The sequence below is a fragment of the Rhinopithecus roxellana genome, chromosome 20, assembly GCF_007565055.1.
Source record: "Rhinopithecus roxellana isolate Shanxi Qingling chromosome 20, ASM756505v1, whole genome shotgun sequence".
Classification (NCBI taxonomy): Eukaryota; Metazoa; Chordata; class Mammalia; order Primates; family Cercopithecidae; genus Rhinopithecus; species Rhinopithecus roxellana.
Genome location: NC_044568.1, coordinates 74,069,867 through 74,087,072, shown reverse-complemented (window position 1 = coordinate 74,087,072; position 17,206 = coordinate 74,069,867). Strand labels below are relative to the sequence as shown.

General features: G+C 42.2%; 1 protein-coding gene and 1 non-coding gene across 2 annotated transcripts; both read left to right on the top strand.

Moving 5' to 3' along the window:
- Positions 1-363: 363 nt before the first annotated feature.
- Positions 364-467, top strand: LOC115895412. The gene has a single exon (XR_004055607.1). It is a non-coding gene; the product is annotated as a U6 spliceosomal RNA (small nuclear RNA).
- Positions 468-1,178: 711 nt separating this feature from the next.
- FOPNL (FGFR1OP N-terminal like) lies at positions 1,179-11,557 on the top strand (the record flags this gene model as incomplete). The annotated part of the gene is made up of 4 exons (XM_030924464.1): positions 1,179-1,250; positions 3,068-3,153; positions 3,942-4,120; positions 9,768-11,557. Coding segments are annotated over 4 exons (414 nt in total), but the record flags the coding sequence as incomplete, so codon positions are not given.
- Between the last annotated feature and the right edge of the window lie 5,649 nt (positions 11,558-17,206).

Below are 17,206 nucleotides of genomic sequence, written 5' to 3'. Positions count from 1 at the left end.
GCTAATTTTTATATTTTTTGTAGAGATGGTGTTTTACCATGTTAGCCAGGCTGGTCTTCAATTCCTCAGCTCAAGGTATATACACCTGCCTTGGTCTTCCAAAGTGTTGGGATTACAGGCATGAGCCACTGCACCTGGTGAGAAGTGTTTTGAAAAGTATGAAAATTGTGTAATTGAGAACGGTGGGAAAAATAATTGGGGGAATCTAAGCGTGACTTAGGATGAGCAGTGAGGTATTACATCGTTTAATACAAGACAGTGTTTTACATTTAGCAGTTAATGAAAATAAGCAATGATTTTACTCCTACTGGCTTCTTGGTAGCTTTTGAGATACCTACTTCAGATGAAAGTATTAAGAAGTTTGTGCTTGCTTTGGCAGCACATGTACTAAAATTGGAGCAGTATGGAGATTAGCATGGCCCCGGCAAAGGGATGACATGCAAATTCGTGAAACGTTTCATATGTTTTAAAAAAAGAAGGCTGGGCCCGGTGGCTCACGCCTGTAATCCCAGCACTTTGGGAGGCCGAAGCAGGCAGATCACAAGGTCAGGAGATTGAGACCATCCTGACTAACAGGGTGAAACCCGTCTCTACTAAATATACAAAAAATTAGCCAGGCAAGGTGGTGGGTGCCTGTAGTTCCAGCTACTCACGAGGCTGAGGCAAGAGAATGGTATCAACCCAGGAGGCGGAGCTTGCAGTGAGCTAAGATCGTGCCACTGCACTCCAGGCTGGGTGACAGAGCGAGACTCTGTCTCAAAAAAAAAAAAAAAAGTTGCTGAAACAGCTTTAGTTTTTAAAAGTTAGGTAACTTCTTTAAGCCCTTGTTTCTCACGCTTCAGTGATTGGCATTCACAAAGTTTGCCATAGTCACATATTACTCATTTACTTACAGATCTACAGTGCTGCATCTAAAACCATTGAGGCCAGATATATGTTTGAAAAGCCAAACGTTTTCAGGTTTTAAAATGACATGCCTGTAGTCCTAGCTACTTAGGAGGGTGAGGCAAGAAGATTGCTTAAATCCTGGAGATCAAGGCTGCAGTGAGCCTTGATCTTGCTGCTGCACTTCAGTGTGGGCCACACAGCAAGAGTTCAATTCTTTTTTTTTTTTTTTTTTTTTTTTTTGAGATGGAGTCTCGCTCTTGTCATCCAGGCTGGAGTGCAGTGGCGTGATCTCGGCTCACTGCAACTGCCGCCTCCCAGGTTCAAGCGATTCTCCTGCCTCAGCTTCCCAAGTAGCTGGGACTGCAGACGCGTGCCACCACGCCCAGCTAATTTTTTGTATTTTTAGTAGAGACAGGGTTTCACCGTGTTAGCCAGGATGGCCTCCATCTCCTGACCTCGTGATCCGCCCGCCTCAGCCTCCCAAAGTGCTGGGATTACGGGTGTGAGCCGTCGCGCCTAACCCGAGACTTCAATTCTTTAAAAAAATAAAGTAATACGGTACATATACCAAATACTACATATATGTGCTCGGGAGTCCTGAAGTAGTGTTCCACAATCACATTGATTTTTTTTTTTTTTTTTTTGAGATGGAATTTTGCTCTCGTCGCCCAGGCTGGAGTGCAATGACACGATCTCGGCTGACCGCAACCTCTGCCTCCTAGGTTCAAGCAACTCTGCTTCCTCAGCCTCCTGAGTAGCTGGGATTACAGGCATGGACCACCACACCCAGCTAATTTTGTATTTTTAGATAGGGGATTTCTCCACATTGGTCAGGCTGGTCTTGAACTCCCGACCTCAGGTGATCCTCCTACCTCGGCCTCCCACAGTGCTGGGATTACAGGCATAAGCCACCGCACCCAGCACATTAATATTTTCACACAAGGTAAGATAAAGTCTGTGATAGCCTTGTTAGGTCAACCCTTGCCATCTCATGATTTTTTTGCCAGATATATGAAGAGAGTCCAGTTTTCAGAATTTTGCATTTCAGAATTGCAGGCAAGGTATTGTGAGGATGCACTTTTCTTTAAATTATCTTTTTGAAACTTATTTTTAAAAATAAACCTTAATCCATGAATTTACACATTGCCTCTCCCTCCTGGACTCAAGCGATCCTCCCATCTCAGCCTGCCCGTAGCTGGGACCACAGGTGCATATTTCCTTGTGTGGCTAATTTAAAATCAAATTGCTGTAGAGCTAGGGGACTCATTGTGTTGTTCAGGCTGTCTCAAACTCCTGCTTAAGGCCAGGCTGGTCCCCCAAAGTCCTGGGATTACAGGTCTGAGCACCCATATCCAACCCAAAATTTTAATCACAAGTAAATTTTATTGACTATCAATTTAAAAATTAAAATTTTCAACATTTAAAAATCATCTTGAACCAATTAACACTTTGGGGAAGATTAAAGTAAACAAAGAGACCTGTTTTATATTACTAGGTGATGCTTTCATAAGAGTTGAAGCATCTTATTAAATAAAGAAACTTTCCTGGTTTCCTTGTTGCGTGGAAAAATTGGTATGATATTACTCCAGAATTTGGTGGCTTAAAACAACAACATAGATTATTTGTGGGATATTTGGGGATTTGGGATCGGCGTAGTCACATAAGTCTAGCTGAGGCTGCCCCATGAGGTTGTAGTCAAGATGCCAGCCAGGGTTGTAGTCTGAAGCCTTGAATGTGGCTGAACTATCAGCTTCCAGACTCGTAATAATATTGACAGGCGGCCTCAGTTTCTTATCGCATGTACCTTTCTGGGGCTGCTGAAGTGTCCTGAGGCATCTGACTTCTCCCAAAGGCAGCAATCCAAGAGAGAAAGCAAGGAGGAAGCTGCAATGCCATTACCATGTGGCCTCTGCAGTCAGCCTTCTGCCAGTTAGAAGTGAGTTCCGCTCACACTCAAAGGGAGGGCAATGAGAAGGGAGTGTCATACTGTAAACCATTATACCAGCTAGTAAATAGATACATATCTCAAAAAATAAATCCTCCCCACAAATATATACACCTACTATGTACCCACAAAAATTAAAAATAAAAAAGATTAAATCCTTTTAATTATCTTTTCAAATATGAGATTGGAAACAAAGGAAAACATTTCCGTTGTACCACTCTTTATTGTCAGCAGAGCAGCTTTCCTGTATGCAAGAGTGCTAATAGAAACCCCCAGGCAGCACATTGTAAGGAAAAGAATATGGGATTTGGGGTTCAAGGGTAAACTTTGTTTACTGTCTGAGGGAATCTAGCAAATCTCCTGGCTGTGGTTTTCTCCTTTATAAATTGCAGTTGATGATTTTGACATTACATGATGAGGATCAGAAGAGAAGAGGTATGTGTTCTGTAAACTATAAAGAAAATTTTAAAATATTAGGTAACATAAATATTAATCTAAATAAATGTTAGCTACACAGGAGCTAACATTTATATACTATTTCATATGTGCCAGGCACAGTAAAAAACACTTGACATTTATTAACTCATTTAATGCATAACAGCCCTGTAAGGGAGGGATGATGCTTATCCTAATTTGTAAAGGAAGAAGCACTTATGAGGCTGGAGAGGTTAAGAATCTTACAGAGTCCCACAGCTAGCAAATGGCAAAGCCAGGATTTGAACCCAGGTCACCTGGCTCTCAGGACCTAAGACTTTTTCAGGGCAAGGACTTATTAATCAAGAGGTGTTTATTGAATACCTGTTGTGTATTAGATGGGGTTAGGTGTTGGGAAATATTATACTTGACTTTGGAGTTTAAAAGATAAATTCCTGTGGATTGATAGAAATGATATTTCAGTGTAGATGAAGTTTAAGTTGTTAACATGTTTTCTCTGGGTTTTAAAATTGTCATGAAATTAAGTGGTACTCCTAAATTTAAAAGTACGAACAATTTGCAGTTTGGATAATAATCATGCAGCTTTTTAAAGTCTAGTGAATCACTTGGTCATTTTGATGTCAGAAGTTACCTTTTAAAGAATAAATGTTTTGAGCTTTTCCTGTTCATGCAGATTTATTACTTTTGGTTTTGTTTTGTTTTCTTCCTGCTATAGACCTCTTTTATATGGGATTTTAGCCCATTTCTTGCATGGAACTAAGGATGGCATCCAGAATGCATTTCTGAAAGGGCCTTCACTTCAGCCTTCAGACCCAAGTCTTGGCAGACAGCCTAGTAGAAGAAAGCCAATGGGTATGAGTTTTCCAAGATACATTATTTAGCTGTCAGCAAATATATTTTCTTCCTATATATTTTTCTTTGGAGTCTTTACTGAGCTTTTGAGTCATAGTTTAATTCTGCTTATATCTAATATGGTTAGCCTATGTTACTCCAAGAAACAGAATGCTTTTTGGAAAGAATCTTGGACAGGGAAGGGTGGGAGGCATAACTGGGCAGAATTCTTAGATGTAATTTCTTTATAAAAGTGTTGAAAACTCTGGGCCAGGCACCGTGGCTCATGCCTGTAATCCCAGCACTTTGGGAGGCCGAGGCAGGTGGATTGCTTGAGGCCGGGAGTTTGAGAGTAGCCTAAGTGACATGGTGAAATCCCGTCTCTATTTTTTTTTAATTAAAAAATTACATTAATTAAATTTTTAAAATGTAAAATGAAAAAGTCTTGAAAACTCCAATTTGCATGTAAATTCTTAGTCTTTGGAGCAGCTTAGATCCTTAGTATACTGAATAAATAGCTTTTTATCAAGTGATCATTTTTTTTCCTCTCCATGACTGCAAAATAAAAGGTAAGATTGCTAAATACAGATAGAGAAGTCATTTGCATTTTTAGTATACTGTTTATGTTAGAGTGGAAGTTACCTACAAGTTACAGATTCTTAGGAGAATGGCCCACATTTCTTTCAGATTGCCTGTGTTTTAAATGAGCTTTTAGTAGCTTTTAAATTTTTATGTATTTTTTTGAGACACGGTCTCACTCTGCCGCCCGACTAGAGTGCAGTGGTGCGATCATAGCTCACCGTAACCTTGAACTGCTGGGCTCAAGCAATCCTCTCACCTTCTTTGAGATGGAGTCTCGCTCTGTTGCTGGAGTGCAACACCAGGCTGGAGTGCAGTGGTGTGATCTCGTCTCACTGCAAGCTCCGCCTCCTGGGTTCACTCCATTCCCCTGCCTCAGCCTTCCGAGTAACCGGGACTACAGGCGCCCGCCACCACACCCAGCTAATTTTTTGTATTTTTAGTAGAGACAGGGTTTCACTGTGTTAGTCAGGATGGTCTTGATCTGACCTCGTGATCCATCTGCCTCAGTCTCCCAAGTGCTGGGATTACAGGCATGAGCCACCGCGCCCAGCCGAGAGCTGATCAATTTTTAAGGACAGTTAAAGGTGGGGTCTAGGCTGCCAATTATCAGAATAAATGTAAATCTTGAATGTTGACACAAACTTTTAGGAAATGCCTAAAATGTGGATTGCCTTTGTAGTTTCCTAAACTGCTGTGACCAGTAGTGACCATGTTAGATGTTTGGTGTCTCTTGAGGTCTGAAAGTAAACAGTGAATCAGGAGAACCTCTTTTGGAAGTGGTTTCTGACTGCACTAGGAGATATCTTTCTATATATCTTAGAATTCTGAACTGAATGGAACGTTGGGAAATAAGTCATTCCCACCTACTTATTTTACAGTTGAGAAAACCTTAAGATGGTTCCAATAGTAAGAGGTTAAGTAACTCATCTGAGGCCTGTAGCAGATAATTAGTAGCAGAATCAGCACATTTGATGGCTATTCCCATATACCTTTCCACATACAGATTATGGAGAAGTTTTTCAAATTCTCTTCTTAGGGATTGGTAAGGAACTGACATTACTGCCTACTAATTGGCAAGTATTTAATGAGCAAAATAAAACATTAATTGGGCAAGTACATGAGTAAATCTCTAAATTTTTTAAATAGTAAAAAGTTCCCTTTAATTTTCCTTTTGTCTTTCTTGCCTCTCCCTAATTCCTCAATTCTTCTCCCTTTTTATAGAAGGTATCCCTGTTAGCAGTTTGCAGGGTGTTCTTTGGGACTCATTTCTATTTTATTTTATTTTATATTTTATTTTTATTTTTATTTTAGATGGACTCTCCCTCTGTCACCCAGGCTGGAGTGCAATGGCACTATCTCGCTCACTGCAACCTCCGCCTCCCAGTTTCAAGCGATTCTCCTGCCTCCCAAGTGGCTGGGACTGCAAGCATGCGCTACCACACCCACCCTAATTTTTGTATTTTTAGTAGAGATGGGGTTTCACTGTGTTGGCCAGACTGGTCTCCAACTCATGATCTCAGGTGATCCACCCACCTTGGCCTCCCAAGGTGCTGGGATTACAGGCGTGAGCCACTGCACCTGGCCGTGCCCAGCCCCTTCAGGACTCATTTCTGTGCATTTAAATATGTCTGCGTTGTTATGGCGCACGTTATCCTGCAGTTTGCTTATTTTCACTTGTTGATACATGTAGATCTCATTTTTAACTGTTTCATATTCCAGAGTATTGTTATAATCATCCTTTTTTTAATTTTAGAGATGAGGTCTTACTCTGTCATCCAGGTTGGAGTGCAGTGGCACAATCATGGCTCACTGTAGCCTCAGACTCCTTGGCTCAGTCTTTCCACATCACCTTTCCAAGTAGCCAGGACTATAGGGGCACACCACCACACCTCGCTTATTTTTTAATTTCTTTCAGTCAGGGTCTTGTCATATTGCCCAGGCTAGTCTCCCACCTTATAATCACTCTTAATGTAGTTTTAAATATTTTGCTTTTACAGTATTTTGATGTAACATTGTATCTTTGTCCACACATTTAAGTATTATCCACACATTACAGTATTGTGATGTAACATTGTATCTTTGTCTATACGTTTCTCTTGTGTGGATGCCTAAAGTAGAGTTGTTGGTTCAAAGGATATGCATATTTAAAAATATAGTAGATATTGTCTAATTCCCCTCCAAAAAGGCTTTATCAGTCTATACACTTACCAAGAATATATGACAGGATGGGTTTCTGAGTTCAGTTGTCACCAGTGGATATTGTACACCTTAACACTTCTTAACACAGCAACCCAAGTCATTGATATTATCAGTCCTGTAAAGAAAAATAACCGCTTGAGAAATAACTTTCTGGTTTGTAAGTTTCATAATCAGCCTCGTTAATACTCACGGCTCATGACTAGTAAGAAAGTTATAAGGAACACTATTTCCTAACCAGTTTCTGTTCTTTTGAGATGAAAGCGGTAGATTACGCATACACCATAGGGCTGGAGGGAGGGAGGGAAAGAGACACACAGACACACGTCCCCTACACCACTAAAGTGCCAGGAACATCAGAGTCGAGTTCAAGTCAGTAAAGCCACCGTGCGTGCCTGTTCTGTGGAAAACTCTGTAGACAGCTCAGAAATGAGGATGACTACTGAATGAATCGGGAAAGAACAGTGATTTTGCACATTATTTTCTTGGTCATCAAAAATTTTTTTGACACAACCGCTTTGTGTAGTGCCTTGAAAGTTGTCAGCCAAAATTGCATCATGTTTCAGTAACACACTTAAGCATTCCATTGACTTTCTCAACTCTAGCTCAGTGTCTCCAGAACTCTTATTTGACAGCATTGAAAAGGTTGTGAAGATACTAAAATCCTTATTCTCTACATCACAGCACCTTATCTCCACAGAAGCTCATTCAACGGAAATATCAAACCCTGAAACGAAATTGGCTTTTATTTGAAAATAAGTTCAGGCCGGGCCACGGCAGCTCACCCTTGTAATCGCAGCACCTTGGGAGGCTGAGGTGGGTGGATCACCTGAGGTTAGGAGTTTGAGACCAGCCTGGCCAACACGGTGAAACCCTGTCTCTACTAAAAATACAAAAATTAGCTGGGTGTGATGGTGTGCGCCTGTAGTCCCAGCTACTTAGGAGGCTGAGGCAGGAGAATCGCTTGAACCCGGAAGGCAGAGGTTGCAGTGAGTAGAGATTGCGCCCCTGTATTCCAGCCTGGGCGACAGAGCGAGACTCCATCTCAAAAAAAAAAGGAAAGGAAGAAGTAAGTCCAAGTCATGCCAAGATGAAAAAGTGCTTCTCTCATCCAAGTTTTCAGTGCTGAAAAAAAAATGAAGAGGGTTTATGTAGGCACACCCACCTTTGAAACGACAGCCAATGCATTTGTACTACTGCTGTTAGTGCTTGTAATCTTGGAGGCAAAGTAGTTTTTGCTATTCAATAAATTTTATATATGTGTATATATATATATACACACACACACACATATATACACACACTTTTGTTTTCTTTTTTTTGTTTTTAAGAGATAGGGTCTCACTCTGTCACCCAGGCTGGAGTGCAGTGACACAGTCATGGCTCTCTGCAGCCTTTACCTCACAGGCCCAGGTGATCCTCCCACCTCAGCCTCCCAAGTAGCTGGGACTACAGCTGGGACTACGTGCCTGGGGAAGATTTTTATTGTAAATGAATGACCAGATTTTTTTAATAGAGACAGTCACCAGCTTAACTTTATTGCACATCTATCAAGCATAATAGACTTCATTTTTTATAACACTTTTTCTAGAAGACCTAAAATTGTTGCCTTCTGAGGAAATTGTTAATTTATTTCTGTCCGGCAAAGTTACCTAAAATAAAGGGAGAGAGAGTTCCATCTGTTATCCAGACCCTTAAAGTAGTATTGGCACTGAGAATAATCAGCTGAGAACTAATAAAGCATGTGTGTAATCACACTGTAGAATTAGAAAATCCAGTAGGTGTTATGGTGATAAAATTGCATTTTCTAGCAGCTTATCTAAATTTATGTGTATATTTTTTCCTATTACCAAAATTGTTGCAAGAAAGATGTTTTGTCAGTGGTAGAAAGTGTTTGGGGTTCATACATTCTCAGGAATCTAGTTTTTGCGTTGCATTTTTGTTGCATTAGGGTATTAAGTCTCCACGTTCTTTTTTTTTTTTCCCCCCCAGACAGAGTCTCGCTCTGTCGCCCAGGCTGGAGTGCAGTGGCACGATCTCAGCTCACTGCAACCTCCAGTTCCTGGGTTCAAGCGATTCTCCTGCGTCAGCCTCCTGAGTACCTGGGATTATAGGCGCCCACCACCATGCCTGGTTAATTTTTGTATTTTTAGTAGAGACGGGGTCTCTAACTCCTGACCTCAGGCAATCCTATTTGAAGTGCTTTTCCTTGTGTTGTAATTGAAGAGCTTTGGCAACCCTCAAAATGCTGATTGAACACTTTGTCCTTTCTTGCAAATTTCATTCCTTACATGTAAGAGAGAGGTTTGTAACTACCTAGGCATGGGTTTACTGCAGGTTGTACTAAAAAAAAAAAGTCAAGAAACACTTTTGAATAGTTAGAGTCCCTAATGCCAGACAGTTCTGATTTCTTTCTTTTTTTTTTTTTTCTGAGACCGAGTTTCACTCTTGTCCCCCAGGCTGGAGTGCAATGGCACGATCTTGGCTCACTGCAACTTCCACCTCCCGGGTTCCAGTGATTCTCCTGCCTCAGCCTCCCGAGTAGCTGGGATTACAGGCACCTGCTACCACGCCCAGCTAATTTTTGTATTTTTAGGAGAGACAGGGTTTCACCATGTTGGCCAGACTAGTCTGTAACTCTTGAGACCTCGGGTAATCCACCCACCTCAGCCTCCCAAAGTGCTAGGATTACAGGCGTGAGCCACCACACCTGGCCTCTGATTTCTTCAATAGTGTTTAAAAAATAATGAGTTTTTGTCATTGTCCTAAACCATCTAAAGAATTCATAGAATATTGAATATGTAACATCCTAAACTATTTGTAGCTGTGTCTACCTATCTGCCTGTTTTGACTTAGGATAAGTATTAACATTGGTTTCTGTGCATTTCAGATGAGCACCTAAGAAAGGAGGAGCGGAAAAGTACTAACATTGAAGATCTTCATGTTTCTCAGGCAGTAAACAGATAATGCTTTGTTTGGGGTATCTTTTATCTTAAAATTGTATTATTAAATAACTTATTTATTGTTCCAATGTTACCAAAATGCACCACTAATATTTGTAGAAATTTGAGTTTCTACAATACTCCCCTCATGTTTAACTACATTTGTGAATAAAAGCTAACTCTGTCATCTAGCTTATTGGATTTGACTTGAAAAAAAGAAGTATTGTTTTTAGGAAGTATTTTTTGTTTCTTGAGGCAGAGTCTCGCTCTGTCACCCAGGCTGGAGTGCAGTGGCACGATCTCGGCTCACTGCAATCTCTGCCTCCCAGATTCAAGTGATTCTCCTGCCTCAGCCTCCCACGTAGCTGGGACAACAGGCCTGTGCCACCACACCGGACTAGTTTTTGTATTTTTACTAGAGATGGGGTTTCACCATGCTTGCCAGGCTGGTCTCGAACTCCTGACCTCAAGTGATCTGTGCACCTCAGCCTCCCAAAGTGGTGGGATTACAGGCGTGAGCCACTGAGCCCAGCCATTTAGGAAGTATTGTAAAGGCCCTTAAAGTTTGTAAGGAAATGAAAGGGCTTTGTATTACCTTTTCAATAGGCAACAATGTACTTTTTCTTTCCTTAGACCATTTTGGCTTACTGGAAGATTTTATTAAAAGGTAGAGGGAAAGTAAATTTGCTGTAATAATTTTTCTGTAAATAAAACAAAGAGTTTATTTTATTAGATAAAGAATGTGAAGTAAGCATGAAGAGACAGGCTTTGGGAGAAATACCAGAAAGTGATTTTTCAAAGATGGCATTGTTTAATCTCCATGTGGCCCTGGGTTGTGCAATCACAGATGAGCCAGAAGAGGGCCAGCCCCCAACTCGTTTGGGCTCCGAAACTCTTTATCAAACATCAGTTTTTATTCTTGGGATAGAAAAGTAGTATGTGCTATCTCTAATACGCTACTTTGATATTTATTAAAGAAGTTTTTATAATGTAGTGTCCACAGGCTCATTTCATTGAAAACAACTGACTATGATGGTAGACAGCTCCTGATTGGCAGAAGTTTGATGGTATATTCAGAACTAAATTTTGCCTGTGCACCTGTACACTGACAACATTTGCCTAAAGGTTTTCCATGGAGAGGAGTGGTAAGAGCTGTAGTTAGCAAAATTGACACCCTCTTTAGGGTGTCAATTCTGTGCTGCTTTGCAAATTGTTGAAACTTTTGATTTTCTGTTTGGCGATGCTAGTCAGTGTTCACTTCTTACAGATTAGCCAAGAATTTTTATCTAAATGCAGAAACTTATTAATGAAATCCATTTAAACTATACTTACACAACATTTCGAGAGGCCCTGTTGGTAAAATTGTATATGGATGCAGAAGTATTGCAAGAGTCCATTTTCCAGTTTTAAATCTGTAATACCTGATTACAGTGATGAATTCCATTGTATTGTATGTGCGAATATAAATATCTGAATTCTCCCGGGGGACTTGGTTTTCGTCCAAGGATGTTGGCAGTAGGCGCTTAGTTTACCTCAGGAATTGCAATCATGTAAGACTAGATTTGGAAAAAATGCCGGAGTATATAATTTTGGATACTGATATAAAATCATCAAGATGGAAGTTAAACAGATTTGTCACATGTAGTCCATAGCACTTTTGTATGCATTATTCTGTAATTTGTACTGAGGCAACTTTTTATACTTTCAATGTATCATGTAATAAAAAAAAAATAAGTCACCTTGTGCAAAGGGTGTTTATATCACTGTTCTCTCATCAAAAGACACCCATCAAAAACAGAAGAATGATTGGAGATGGCTGCCAGGCTGTCTGTTGGGATTTTCAGAAGCTTCGCCGTTGAGGGGTGGAGGCGGGGGGACTTTCCTGCCATCTGCACATGTTTATAGGAAGGAAGAAAAAGCGCAGAGGACAAGCCAACTCTTCTTATAAATGTGTTATGTTAAGTACTTTACTCGTGGGTTTCTTGGAATTGTTAGGAGAAGTTATCTTCTAGAGTTGCTAGAGAAGTTTTAGGAGAAAACTTGGATTTACACAAAAACAGGATGGGAATGGGAACTGAAGAGGGATTTAGGAAATATACAACTTGGGTGATCTAAAACCTCATAGCAGGAGCAGAGGCGGCTTTTGAAGAAGACAAATTTAAGCTTAGCATACATGCTTGCATAGAACAAACTAATAGCCTTATAATGATGTGCAAGAACACATTTGTATATCACTCACATACCTTTATGATTATGTAGAATTTGATATGTTCTTTTAAAACCAAGTGTACATGAAAGATGAACATTTGTGAGAATATGCCTTTAAAGGCATTTGGGACGATGCTTCCCAGCCACTTGGTACTTGATTTTTTGGTAACAACCACGATTCAAGGATTGTGTGGTATTCAGCAATCTTTTAAAAATAGCAGTGAAGGCCGGGCGCGGTGGCTCAAGCCTGTAATCCCAGCACTTTGGGAGGCCGAGACGGGCGGATCACGAGGTCAGGAGATCGAGACCATCCTGGCTAACACGTTGAAACCCCATCTCTACTAAAAATACAAAAAAATTAGCCGGGCGAGGTGGCGGGCGCCTGTGGTCCCAGCTACTCGGGAGGCTGAAGCAGGAGAATGGCGTGAACCTGGGAGGCGGAGCTTGCAGTGAGCTGAGATCCGGCCACTGCACTCCAGCCCAGGCGACAAAGCAAGACTCCGTCTCAAAAAAAAAAAAAAAAAAAAAAAAAAATAGCAGTGAAATAAAACTACTGGCCGGGCACAGTGGCTCACACCTGTAATCCCAGCACTTTGGGAGGCCGAAGCGGGCAGATCACCTGAGGTCAGGAGTTTGAGACCAGCCTGACCAATATGATGAAACCCCGTCTCTACTAAAAATCAAAAAATTATCTGGGTGTAGTGGCATGTGCCTGTAATCCCAGCTACTTGGGAGGCTGAGACAGGAGAATCACTTGAACCCTGGAGGCGGGGGTTGCAGTGAGCCAAGATCCCGCCATTGCACTCCAGCCTGGGCAACAAGAGCGAAATTCCATCTCAAAAAAAAAGTTACCTTTAGGTTGGTCGCAGTGGCTCACGCCTGTAATCCCAGCACTTTGGAAGGCCAAGGCAGGCGTATCACCTGAAGTCAGGAGTTCAAACTGACCAACTCGCAAAACCCTATCTCTACTAAAAATAACAAACTTAGCCAGGCGTGGTGGCGCCGCCTGTAATCCCAGCTACTGGGGAGGCTGAGGCAAGAGAATCGCTTGAACCCAGGAGGCGGAGGTTGCAGTGAGCCGAGATCACGCCATTGCACTCCAACCTGGGTGACTGAGACTCTTGTCTGAAAAAAAAGTAGACTTTTGTTTTTTAGAGCAGTTTTAGGTTCATGGCTAGATTGACTGGAAGCACAGAGCTCCTGTCTGCCCCCTGCACCCATGCATGTCTAGCTTCTCCCACTGTCAACATCCGGCATCGAGTGGCACATGGATTCATTCCAGTGGGTGAACCTATTTTGACACATCATCATCACAAAAAGTCCATAGTTACATTAGGGTTCACTCTTGGTGTTGTACAGATGCTCTTTGACTCATGGGGTTACCTCTCAATAACACTATCAAGTTGAAAATAAGTCAAAATTCATTGATTGATTGATTGATTGATTGATTGATTGATTGGATAAGGTCTCTAGCACCCGGGCTGCAGTGCAGTTGCGCGATCTATTCTCCCCGCAACCTCCACCTCCCAGACTCAAGCGATCCTTCCGCCTCAGCCTCCTGAGTAGCTGAGACTATAGGCACATGCCACCACACCTGGTGAATTTTTGTATTTTTTGTAGGGACGGGATCTCACTATGTGGCCCAGGTTGGTCTCGAACTCCTGAGTTCAAGTGATCTGCCCATCTTAGCCTCACAAAGTACTGGGATTACAGATGTGAGCCACCATGCCCAGCCCAAAATGCATTTAATACACCTCACCTACCGAGCATCATAGCTTAGCCTAGCCTACTTAACATGTGTTCAGGTCACTTAGATTAGCCTACAGTTGGGCAAAATTATCTAACACAAATTCTATTTTATAATAAAGTGTTGACCATCTCATGTAATTTATTGAATACTGTATTGAAAGTGAAAAAACATGGTTTTGTAGGTATTCAAAGTACGGTTTCTACTGAATGCCCCAGTTTCCCACCTTCATAAAGTTGAAAAATCGTTAAGTTTAACCATTGTAAGTTGAGGACTATCTGCACATTCCATGGTTTTGGACAGATGTCTAGTGACATGTATTCACCATTTTAGTATCATACAGAGGAGTGTCACTGCCCTAAAAAAATCCTCTCTACTCCACTTATTCCTGTCTCTTCCAGAATGTTGTATAGTTGGAATCATACAGTATGTGGCCTTTTCAGATTGACATCTTTCCCTTAGCAACAGGCATTTAAGTTTTCTTCATGTCTTCTTTTTTTTTTTTTTTTTTTAAGACAGAGTCTTGCTCTGTCACCCAGGCTGGAGTGCAGTGGTATGATCTCGGCTCACGGCAACCTCCACCTCCCTGATTCAAGTGATTCTCCTGCCTCAGCCTCCCAAGTAACTGGGATTACAGGTGCCCACCACCATACCTGGTTAATTTTTGTATTTTTAGTAGAGACAGGGTTTCACCATGTTGGCCAGGCTGGTCTCGAACTCCTGACCTCAGCTGATCCGCCTGCCTTGGCCTCCCAAGGTGCTGGGATTACAGGCGTGAGCCACAATGCCCAGCTGTAATTTTCATTCATCTTTTCTTGCCTTGATAGCTCATTTCTTTTTAGCGCTGAATAATATTCCATTGTTATTTATCCATTCACCTACTGAGGGACATCTTGGCTGCTTCCAAGTTTTGGCGATACCGAGTAAAGCCGTTATAAACTTCATGTGCATGCAGGTTTTTGTATAGACAAAAGTTTTCAACTCTTTTGGGCAAATCCTAAGAAGAATTTTCTGTATTATATGGTAAGAGTGTGTTTGTTTTTGTTTTTGTTTGTTTGTTTGTTTTTATTGAGACGGAGTCTCACTCTTGTTGCCCAGGCTGGAGTGCAATGGCATGATCTTGGCTCACTGCAATCTCTGCCTCCCAGGTTCAAGCAATTCTCCCACCTCAGCCTCCCAAGTAGCTGGGATTACAGGCGCCCACCACCGCACCTGGCTAATTTTTGTACTTTTAGTAGAGATGGGGTTGCACCGGCCGGGCGCGGTGGCTCAAGCCTGTAATCCCAGCACTTTGGGAGGCCGAGACGGGCGGATCACAAGGTCAGGAGATCGAGACCATCCTGGCGAACACAGTGAAACCCCGTCTCTACTAAAAATACAAAAAAAAAACTAGCCGGGCGAGGTGGCGGGCGCCTGTAGTCCCAGCTACTTGGGAGGCTGAGGCAGGAGAATGGCGGGAACTCGGGAGGCGGAGCTTGCAGTGAGCTGAGATCTGGCCACTGCACTCCAGCCTGGGCGACAGAGCAAGACTCCGCCTCAAAAAAAAAAAAAAAAAAAAAAAAAAAAAGAGATGGGGTTGCACCATGTTGGCCAGGCTGGTCTCAAACTCCTGACATCAGGAGAGCCACCTCAGCCTCCCAAAGTGCTAGAATTACAGGCGTGAGTGACCATGCCCATGCCTGGTGTGTTTCATTTTTTAGAAAACTATAGAACTAGTTTTATTGAGAGTTTTAGGACCCTTCCTGATAGACATAGAGAATCTATCAGGAATGTCACCCACCAAATCGTGACATTAGAGTTGGAAATTGATGATGAAGGAAAAACCATTGCAGGTTACTATGCAATGCCGTCTAGTATCGGGAGAAGTGTGAGGTTCATCATGGGGGCCATCATGGGTGAAACAAAGTACTTTCGTGCAAGAGTTGGAGCATGGCCATGCTTGTGGTCACGAACGATATTCCTTTATTCACAGCTCTTGGGCCAGATCTACTTGCCTCTATATGCTTGGGCTGACAGCGCTTTAAAATTGTTAAATCTTGTTCTTTTATTTTGAGATGGAGCCTCTCTCTGTAGCCCAGGCTGGAGTGCAATGGTGTGATCTTGGCTCATTGCGACCTCCACCTCCCAGGTTCAAGCGATTCTCCTGTCTCAGCCTCCCGAGTAGCTGGGACTACAGGCATGCACCACCACACCAGGCTAATTTTTGTATTTTTAGTAGTGACAGGGTTTTACCATGTTGGCCAGGCTGGTCTCGAACTCCTGACCTCAAGTGTTGCACCCACCATGGCCTCCCAAAGTGCTAGGATTACAGGTGTGAGCCACTGTGCCCGGCCAAAAAATATTAAATCTTGAGGCACAGGCAGGAGTAAACCACACTCAGACCCAATCTTCAACGTTCCTAAAAATTGGAGGGGATCACACTTCATGGTTTTGTTTTGTTTTGTTTTGTTTTGTTTCGTTTTGTTGAGACAGGGTCTTGCTGTGTTGCCCAGGCTGGAGTGCACTGGTACGATCACAGTTCACTGCAGCCTCAAACTCCGGGGCTCAAACAATCCTCGTACTTCACTCTCTAGTTGGGACTACAGACACACACCGTCGTGTTCAACTAATTATTATTATTATTATTTTATAGAGACAGGGATCTTGCTATGTTGCCTAAGCTGGTCTCGAACTCCTGGGCTCAAGCGATCCTTCCACTGCACCCTCTCAAAGTGCTGGGATTACAGGCATGCCCAGCCACTTTGGGGCTTTTTTTTAAAAGCCAACAGCAAAAAAAGACTATAAGAGAGAAATTTCCCCTTGGCCATCTTGTTTCATGAATTCATGGAAACTCCCATTAAACAGCCCGTCACAAAAAAGATATGCCAAGGAAAATTACTTGACAGCACTCAAAGTGACATTTTAAAAAGTGACTATTGCCTCCTCCATCTTAAAAGAACTGACCTTTTGAGTCATGAGAAGTAAAACAGAGGCATCTGATCGAATGGTAACAACACACTTTTGAAGATTCAAACATCAGAACTTCATGCATTGGACAGATATCTATTGAATGACTGTTAGGTGAACATACTGTGCCTGCCTGCTTCTAGAGTGTACCAGAAAGGTCTGAGATGGTTCGTAAAGGCCTTCGTAAGTGCTGTCATATTTAACAATCAGAAAGGTACTTGAGGCAAAGAATCTGATCATCTTTGCTTTTCCTTGAGAAAATGGGCTCAGAGAGGTTTACTGACAATCCCAAAGCTGCTTGGTTGGTGCTGAAGAGATCTGGGTTTAAAAAACTCAGACTTTTGGCCGGGCGCGGTGGCTCAAGCCTGTAATCCCAGCACTTTGGGAGGCCGAGACGGGCGGATCACGAGGTCAGGAGATCGAGACCATCCTGGCTAACATGGTGAAACCTCGTCTCTACTAAAAATACAAAAAACTAGCCGGGCG